Source organism: Delphinapterus leucas, chromosome 2 (genome assembly GCF_059928025.1).
Source record: "Delphinapterus leucas isolate spDelLeu-1000000601 "Yukka" chromosome 2, BTC_Dleu_Yukka2, whole genome shotgun sequence".
Taxonomy (NCBI): domain Eukaryota; kingdom Metazoa; phylum Chordata; class Mammalia; order Artiodactyla; family Monodontidae; genus Delphinapterus; species Delphinapterus leucas.
Genome location: NC_143130.1, coordinates 78,899,197 through 78,908,681, shown reverse-complemented (window position 1 = coordinate 78,908,681; position 9,485 = coordinate 78,899,197). Strand labels below are relative to the sequence as shown.

The following is a 9,485-nucleotide window of genomic DNA, read 5'->3' as shown; positions in this document are numbered from 1 at the left end:
CATCTCTAAAAGGGCTCCTTTTAAAAATGTAACCATGATACCATTATCACACCTAAAGATAATTGCAAAAATCCTTAAAATCATCATATATCCAGTTAGTTTTCCTATTTCCTCATTTTTCATTATTTCTATCAGGATCCAAATAAATCCATAGGTTGTATTGGCAGATAAATCTCAAGTCTCTCTTAATCCATCTTTTTCTTTTTTCCTTGCAAGTCAGTTGTTGAAGAAACAGGGTCATTTGTCCTGTAGTTTTCCAATCTGGGTTTTGCTGATTGAAGCCTTTGTGGTATCATTTAACGTGCCTCTTTATTTCCTGTGTTTCTAGTACAGAGGCAGTTAGACCCGGAGGCTTGACCAGGATCAGATCGGACTTTTGGCAGGACTGCTTCAGAAGTGGCACGCGTGTCTCCATTAGGAAGCACAAATTATTGGACTGCTGTCTCTTTGTGAGGTTAGCAGCCACTGCTGCTTGTTGTCTGGGTCCATTAATCATTGTTGGGTACAATGGTGATATTGTATCACTCCTCTTTATTACCTGGAATATTTCTTTAAGAGCATATTCCAAAGGTAACTAGGATTTTGTAAACTATCATTATTAACTCACAGAGTAAAACAGCTTTGGCCAGTGGAAACTTCTTCAAGAGGCCTCCTTCAAGTGGCTTCTCTTGTTGCAAAGCACGGGCTCTAGGCGTGTGGGCTTCAGTAGTTGCAGCATGCAGGCTCAGTAGTTGTGGCGCACGGGCTTAGCTGCTCCACCGCATGTGGGATCTTCCCAGACCAGGGCTCTAACCCGTGTCTCCTGCATTGGCAGGCAGATTCTTAACCACTATGCCACCAGGGAAGCCCCTAGAAAATCTTTAACCCACTTTTAATTCCACTTTTAGGAATTTATTTTATTATTAGACTTAGGATTTTCCTTAAAGGATTGTTTAAAATAATGAACAATCTGAAAACCTAAATATACAAACAATAGGGAATTGGTTAATTTTTAAAATGTATAATACATCCATAGAATGAAATATTTACAGTCATTAAAATGATGCAGATACAATATCAATGTATTGTTAAATAAGAAAGGTGCACAGAAAAAAGTCTTAAAGACTATATCCCAAAATGTTAACAATGCAAACTGGGCTGTTCTCATGTTTCCACTGGCTGGTTTAGGATTTGGCTACTTGTCCATCTGCTTTCCAGTCTCCAAAATGTTGTTATCTTCTCTTCGATATTTCTTATGCTTGTTGGATATGCTGTTTTCTTTCCCCAGTCACTATGATTTTAGCAGAGATTTTAGGAAAGAGCAGAGGCTAATAAATATTTTGCTCAACCCTCCATTTTTACCTAGTATCATGTTGCTTTTCATAGGAGAGAACAGATACTCTGAAGAGCTTATCAATTACAAAATATATGAATTTCTACTGAAAATAGTGCATACATGTATGTACCTAAGACACACAAACAAGACAGTAATACAGAATACAAGGGTTCATTCACTTGTATCCTAATAATGTAAAGGGTTGGATACAGAAATGATAGTGGAAAAACTAAAACTGGTAATAAACAGAAAAAGTGATTCAAATGGAAGCTGTTTTCAATAAAGAACATAAAACCAGAAACGCTGAAACTGAAGCTGAGCTCTGTGGGGCAAACTAATTATCCTTTTTGTTACTTAGAAGTCAAAAGTGTTTTTCAGGAAACTACAATTTCTTGCGACTTTAGTGACTTCTCTAGAGAAAAACTGTCCCTGGCAGCTGCTTTTATTATTATTATTTTTTTTGGCAGCTGCTTTTAAACTATATCCAACTTGCTCTCTAGTTTTGGGAGACCTTGACTCTTTAAATCTGGATAAAGAACATCACTTCTTATACCCCTGAAGATGGGCTGTCCAGTTCTGTAATGGACTTACTACGCTGACCCTCTTGTACTTTCGATTAGAAATACTTAGGAAATTAAAAGCCTTCCCAAGCACATGCACCCACAATTGCACAGCTGCCAAGGACACTAATCTAATCCCATCTTTGGAGAAATAATAATCATTAGGTCTTAAAATGTACAGACCACAGGGACCGAAATAAGAACTCGAGAGTAGTCTGCTCAATTTGGAGAAATCTTCAGTTTTCACTAGTCTGTGAATATAACAAAAATGAAGTACCTCAAAGCACAAACTGCTGAAGACGCCTCAGAAAAAAAGACTTATCAGATAAAGCTGCCATTCCCTAAAAGAAGTCCTTCCCAAAACTGTATATTGCCTGACACTATGGAGAACACTAGTCCAGAAACTGTAATAATTTATTCTATTGCTGATTTAATCTAAACAAAATTTAAATATTCAATTGTAAGTAAAAATAATAAATTTGCAATCATCTGAATCAATATTGATGGTTTCATAAACAAACAATATAATATACATTTTGAGGTTTCTAAATTAAAGTAACTAAAAAGTATTGCATATTTTTACTCATTTAACAAATACTACTTATTTAAGCTGGCCTCAATATATTTAATAAATAACTAAATAACTTGGGTTTTGGGCAGATTGTTCTGTGCAAGGCACCACTCTGGGCTTACAATTCTTTTTCTAGGTAAGACTGAAATATCAAGTCTCTTCTTATTTGCTATGAATTTGACAAAGCAGGAAAACGTGGCTCAAATTTTTTAAATACACTTATCATCAAACTAGACTTTTAAAATAAATGAGGTACTTAGCATTCAAAACTTTGCAAAATATATATAAGACCAGTTTCCAAAATGACTCAGCTCTTCTGCTAAGACAGACACGTTTAAGCACTTTGAATATTGATTAGAAATAATGCAAAGCAGTTGAGACTGTTTTTCAAATGTTCATTGTGTGTAGAAAGAGATATCTAATAATAAAATTTTTACATGAAGTCTTAATTAGGAATAAAGATATCTGTACTTGTGTGGGAAGAGACCATCCTTTCTGCTTAACAACCTCTTTCATTTAGTAAGGACAAGCTGCCTTGCTGGAAGCTTCTTTTGATAGTTCTCAGAGTTCAAAGAGTATGAAACCTTCAAGACGATTTCATCAAGTCTATTTATTAATGCATTTCAAGTTTCAAAAAACCTTACATCTTTGCACAATACTTTATTTTTTGCAATTTTTAGTAAAAATTTCCAAAGTGAACAAAAAGATACTGTATAAAACACAGTGGACATTAAACTGACAGTAGTATTAGATCTCATTTGTCTTGATCCTTTTGTTTTACCACATCTTGATTTGCAGTGGAAAGAGTTCAGTGCACGCATCTCTTTTCAGAAAACATTTAACTTAGACTCAAAATAAAATGGGGCAGTATGTACCTGCCAAAACCCTACCACAGGATAACATTACAAGCAAAAAATGTACATGTTCCAAAGTCTACCACACTCAAGAAGTTACTAATAACTCTTGCAGAGTAAAAGTCACCATTTTAGAAATGCAAACCCACTTCCAACCTTTGCACAGTCCGAAAACAAAGGCATTTAAATGATTTAAAAGCAATTACATATATATCTACCTACCTGTTTGTTTAGAATTATTTATAGTCTATCTGGGGTTTCATGTACAAAATTTGTCTCTAAATCATGTACAAAAAGCTGTATTTTGAAAAAAGTCACCACATACTGTACAAGTTTACAAGGAAGAGATCCCATTATTTTCTCTAGCATTTTTGGCCTTGCTGGCTTGCGTCACATTATGAGAATGATTGTGTAAACCTTATACTCTTAAGAAAAAAAGAAAAAAGAAAAAAAGCCAAACACAAATCTTTTCAACTTTCCCTAAATCTGCCTCCTATGTGAAGCCAGGAAAATCATAGCTGTTTACTTCTAATTTAAGTGATGTAGCTGGAAAACAAGAAGCAATAAATATGTCACAAGCTTAAAGTTTTTTTGTAATGCCCCCTTCCATTCCTGCATAGCAATAAGCCTGTTAATACATTAAATGCTTTTGCCTTCTTTCTTTAAAAAGCCAATTATTTACACCTGTTTAAAAAATAAATTTGGAATGGGACATTGTGCTGTTTCACCTTCATTGCAGTTAAAATATTTTAGGGAAAAAAAATGTCAGAAGGCCTAGCTACAATTTTAACTACTGGTTGAGCAAATCACTCTTCTTTAGTGGTTACCAATGATCAGTGATGATATGCTGAAAACGCTGTTCAAATATTTTGATAAAACAGAGACACAGCTTTTCTTTTCCGTATCAGACAAAACCAAAACATAATTAGCATACAAATAAGAGGCTGCAAATAAAAAGAATCATTTCACTGACATAATTGCTACCAAACATGAATAAAACTTCACCTATCACTTCAAAAATGGAATTGAATTAGAAAGTTTAAAATAAGTAAGTGGAAATCAGACATTTACATAAAGAACTAAGCCTGAAGTAGTAGTATGCTGCATATGTCCAGTTTGCACTTAACTGTGTTCTTCAGCATCGTCACTCTTGTGCTTTTAGCAGCCATTTGATACAACAAAATGAATATCAGAACCAACTCCATCACAAGGAAAAGGTAAACTGATTCTCGTTTCAAAACTGCCTGTGTAAAGCATTACAGAATCCTGGACCACTGAATACCACCATTCTCTGTTATCCTGAGTATGTCAATTAAACAGTAATTTTTCATTAAGAGCGGAAAAATTTTATAATACAAAGAAACATCCATATTGCAATTTCTGTTTACAATTGCACACAGAAGTACAGTGTACGTAAGAAATACATGTCTGCATATAACAAGGTATGTACATTGGCAAGTGATGTCTCCAATGTTGAGGTGGTCGAGCCTCCTAGCCTTGATTGGCAGTTGAAAAAAATATATATATTTCAATTTGTGATAAAAGTTTATCGAGAGCCAAGTTTGCCTGCAAGTGAAGAAAATGCAGCAACGAAGAACAGGGAACACGGGGCACATAATAATATTCTAAGACTTTGTGCCATTAAGTTAAAAATATCTGTCCATAAGAAAATTGGGTTCCTTTTTCACATCCCGCCCCCAAATTGGAATTTTCAGGCTTTAAAATTTAAGTAATTCCACCTGATCTGAGGACATGATCTCTTGCCATTTTTTTCTTCAACTGTTATTTGTGAGGGTTTAGTTTGGGGATGATGATTTAATAGGTTTCTCTTTGGAGTGAAGTTTTCCCATTGTAGGCACTAGGAAGAACCAAGGCAAAAGCTGAGTTAACGTCTCATGTGTCCCATCTGATAACTCTCCCGGGGCCTCTGACGCTGGGGTTGCTGAATGGGCTGGGGAGGTCTCCTCCTCTTTAAAGTGCCTGTGCGTCACAAACAAAAGCAAGAGAGATTTACCATGAGCTTTTTAGTCTTTAAAAACAAAGCTGCCATTTCAGTTAAAAAAAAAAAAAAAAAAAAAGGGGAAAAGAAAAAAGGTTCTAGATCAGCATTGTCCAAAACAAATATAATATGAGCCGTATATGTAAGTTTCTATTTTCTGGTAACCACAGTGAAAAAAGTTAGAGAAACAGGTAAAATAATTTAAATAATATTTTTATTTCACTTAACCCAATAGTCAAAATACTATCATTTCAAGCTGTAATCAATATAAAGAATCATTAATGAAATATTTCATTTTTTAAATACTAAGTCTTCAGAGTCTGTATGTATTTTATATTTACAATACATCTCAATTGAGACTAGCCACATTTCAAGTGCTTAACAGCTACAACTATTAGATTAATATGGGTCTGAGGATAGACTCCATGAGGAAGAAATTGCTGGGTGTCTTCGAGCAAATGACTTAGCCTCTCTGAAACTCAGATGACTAACAAGTCTGTACAATAGGGATAATAACTAACTCAGATAGTCTGTTGTGAGGATTATATGATAATTCACGAAAAAGTGCTCAACATTTTTTGAGAGCGTTCAATAAACAACAGTTAAGAGCTGGAAAATCCTTAAAATGAAATTAAAAGAATTGCATCATTAAATGAGGCCATAATTGGTAATGTATCTAAAAAGTGTCACTTGGCCCTTGGAAATCCCTAAGAAACTGACATCAGTTCCAGAGTGCTAACTTGCTAATTTACAAAAAACAATGACGTCAAAATCAAATTTCCTTTGATTCCCACCAAGATACTGTCCCAGCATGACCACTGACCTCTCTTGCCTTAAGATAGGTAAATATAGGGGAACAACTGAGGGAAAATGGAGAAAATTATAAGAAACCCCTAACTTTAAACAACTTTGTGTAGGGCAGTGGATTTGGCCTGAGGCAAGAGGCTTCAATGAGAAGTGAGTGGGGGGCAGGAGAGGGAACTACTGCCATTTACCTCGGGCCTTGGGACAGTGTTGTCCCACACCTACTTCGCAGGTGTCCTGAGGGGAGCGTGGAAGCGACACCTACCTTGGGGAGGGGGTGGGAGAGACAGGTGGGGGCCTAAACAACCCACATCAGGCGCTTCCTTACCCTCCTTCTCCAAATCCCCTGGTCTAAAGAGGGTATCTCCTCCCAGCCCTGTCTCCCTGAGAGGCAAAGGGTGGTAGAGACAAAACCTTAGGAGTTGTTTTCAGAGATGGAGAATAACTATGGTTGTTTGGTGACTGAAGCCTCTACACTACGACTCTCCCACAGACTGGAACTTGTATTTCCCCATAAGCATCATCCCTAGGGAAAATGACTTTACGTGCCAGAAAATATTTCAAGAGCACGAACGTTAAAAACCATAACTGAAGCATCGCTATTAGAATAGAAAGAACAATCATTTAGAAGTAGTCTATCACAATAAAACCAAAAAGGGAAGATTTTTGGATTTTTTTTTAAAGGATATATTAGCATTAGCAAAGGATATATTAGCAATTTTTTAAAAGGATATATTAGCATTAAATCGGCAGCCATAAGCTAGACTGGGTTGATTAAAAAAAACAACAAAAAAACACACACTTAAAAATCAACTACATAATTCATCCAATAATTCCATTCTCAAGGAGAAAGTATTATATATTAGTTACTTAAGACTCATTTATAATTCAGTTCTACTTGCTAAATGGTTCTGAGTAATAAAAATATTGCTCAAATTGTCTTACCTGGAAGAGGTTTAGGAGGAGGCAACTTTGGATTACTACTTGGAGTATGAACACTGCATATCTTAATAAAACCGGCCATTAACATGATCAGGGCAATTCCCATAAGTAATACTGCCCACCAATAAGCCTAGAAATAAACAGATTTTTCCACTGAAAAAACTATAAAATATTTTAGAGTATTTTATATTATATAAAATATACAATAGGATATATTACATTTTAATTTTTAAAGAACATCTGTTCATTGGGAGTTGTAGATATCATGTAAAAGCACATATATATTAATCTCTAAATAAAAAGTACAAAGGAGAAAACAAAAATCACCCATAATTTCACTTCCTAGAGGAAACCACTCAATCTTATTTTCATTTCAGTCTCTTTTCTATATAACTATGTTTGTCATACTCAGAAAAACACACGTGCAAAACTGGGGTCATCCTGCATATAGTTTATATTGCATTTTCCCATGTTACTAAATATTTTCTGATTTAAATACTTCCTTCCCTTCTTTTACCTGTTACTCTTACAGACTTTGCTTTTTATACTATCCAGTGACTTAGAAAGTATATAACTTGCTTTAAATTCTACTAGATAGATTTTTAAAATATTCTTTAACCTATATTTTTTTCTAATCATCAAAGCTAAGAGTGAAATTCTATCTTTTTTGAGACCCCTCTTTCCTGTTTCTCTATTTCATTTGGAACTTGAGTCCCAGACTACTGTTATTAAATTATTCCTATACAATGTATCTTAGTTCTCATTATATATATATATATATATATATAAAATATCTATTACATATATACTCACTTATTTAAAGGTTAACTGTCTTCTTTAATATGAAAAGTGGAAGGATACACACATTCTAGAAGCAGGTAAAGTTTACCTCTAAGAAGGTACTAAAAAATTTCATTTCCAACTTAAGTCAAATTAAATCAATTAGCCAAACAAAAAACCTTCAAAAACTACTGACATAATCTTATTTATAGAAAAATTACTGTTGCCATTCTTAATAAATTTAAGTCTATTTTGCAATTCAAAATATTCAATTTTTGTCTTAAGATAGCATGTACTAATAAACATCATACAAAATAGTAACAACTAGAAAACTATGAACCTTATATTGGCTTACGCAGATTGTTATAATACATATATAGTTATTGCTAATTATTGCCAATAAAACTCCCATTTAAGAAGCGCTTCTCGGATCTGGGGCCTTAAAACCAGCAGTCTACTACTTCTATACTGTTTTCTTTATCCAGCAGTGACAACATAATTAAAGAAACAGAAGCTGAAATAAAAATGAATGTTGTGGTAAAATACCCCAAGCCACTTTCCCCGTGTGTGCATAAAGCCTTTCATATATATACATATAAACATATCAATTTAATTTTGAAAGAATCCCAAACTTATAGAAAAGTTCCAAGTACAGTACAAAGAAGTTTGTAAAATCTGGAATCATCTGAGAGTAAACTGCTACCATGATGTCCTGTTACACTTGAACAATTCAGCATATAGTTCCTGCAACTTAAGGGGGTTTTCCTAGATAATCATAACAAAATCAGGAAATTGGCATTGTTACATCACTACCATTTAATCCTCAGACCTCCTCATTCAAGTTTTGCCATATGTCCCAATACCATCCGATTCAGAACTGTGCTGCATTTACCAGCTGTGTTTCTTTAGTCCCCCGCAATCTGGAAACAATCCAGTCTTCCCTTAGCTTATATAACTTGACACTTTTGAAGATTACAGGTCAGTTATTTTGCATTGGAATGTCCCTCAATTGGGGTTTCTCAGATGTTTCTTTATTATTAGATTCAGGTCATACATCTTTAGTAAGAATACCTCAGAGGTGATGCTGTATTCTTCTCATTGCATCCAACCAGGTGACACATGACTTTGATCTCATTACTAAGGACGTTAACTGGATCACTTGATCAAGGTGTTAACTGCCAAACTACCAAAAAGATACTCTTCTCTTTTGTAGTCAATGAGTATTTTGTACGGACATAATTTAGAACTATATAAATATTTTATTCTTCATAAAACTTTAAATTTATTTATTCCCTCATGATTTCCTATTTTCCTTAATGGGTTATAATCCATTATTATCATTATTGTGTCTTCTGGGCATGTCCTCACCATTCTTTGAGCACTTCAGCTGGCACAAGGAGTTCCAGGTTCATCTTGTTCTTTCCCTGCCCCAGCAATGGAATCAGTCATTTCTCCAAGGAGCCCTAGTTCCTTTAAAAACTGGCCCTCCTAAGCAGACACCCTCCTCACAATACTTGTACTCTGACATCACAAGCCAGTCACCCCTCCACAGGGTTCAAAGGGCACCCTGCCCTGTGCCAGTACAGCTCCCCTCACCAGGCATGGATGCCTTGCTTGGCCTCACCTTATTGCCTTTAGGAATGAAGTGTTCAAGAAAGGA

At 34.9% G+C, this 9,485-nt stretch overlaps 1 protein-coding gene across 1 annotated transcript in view; it reads right to left on the bottom strand.

Annotated features, from left to right (window-relative positions):
* Positions 1–3,037: 3,037 nt before the first annotated feature.
* Positions 3,038–9,485, bottom strand: part of ADAM10 (ADAM metallopeptidase domain 10) — a 111,038-nt gene continuing 104,590 nt past the window's right edge. The window contains exons 15-16 of the mRNA XM_022579618.3: positions 7,049–7,175; positions 3,038–5,280 (exon numbers count right to left, since the gene is read on the bottom strand). Coding sequence (XP_022435326.1) covers positions 5,186–5,280; positions 7,049–7,175 — 222 coding nt within the window. The 3' untranslated portion in view covers positions 3,038–5,185. The remainder of the gene's footprint in view (positions 5,281–7,048; positions 7,176–9,485) is intronic.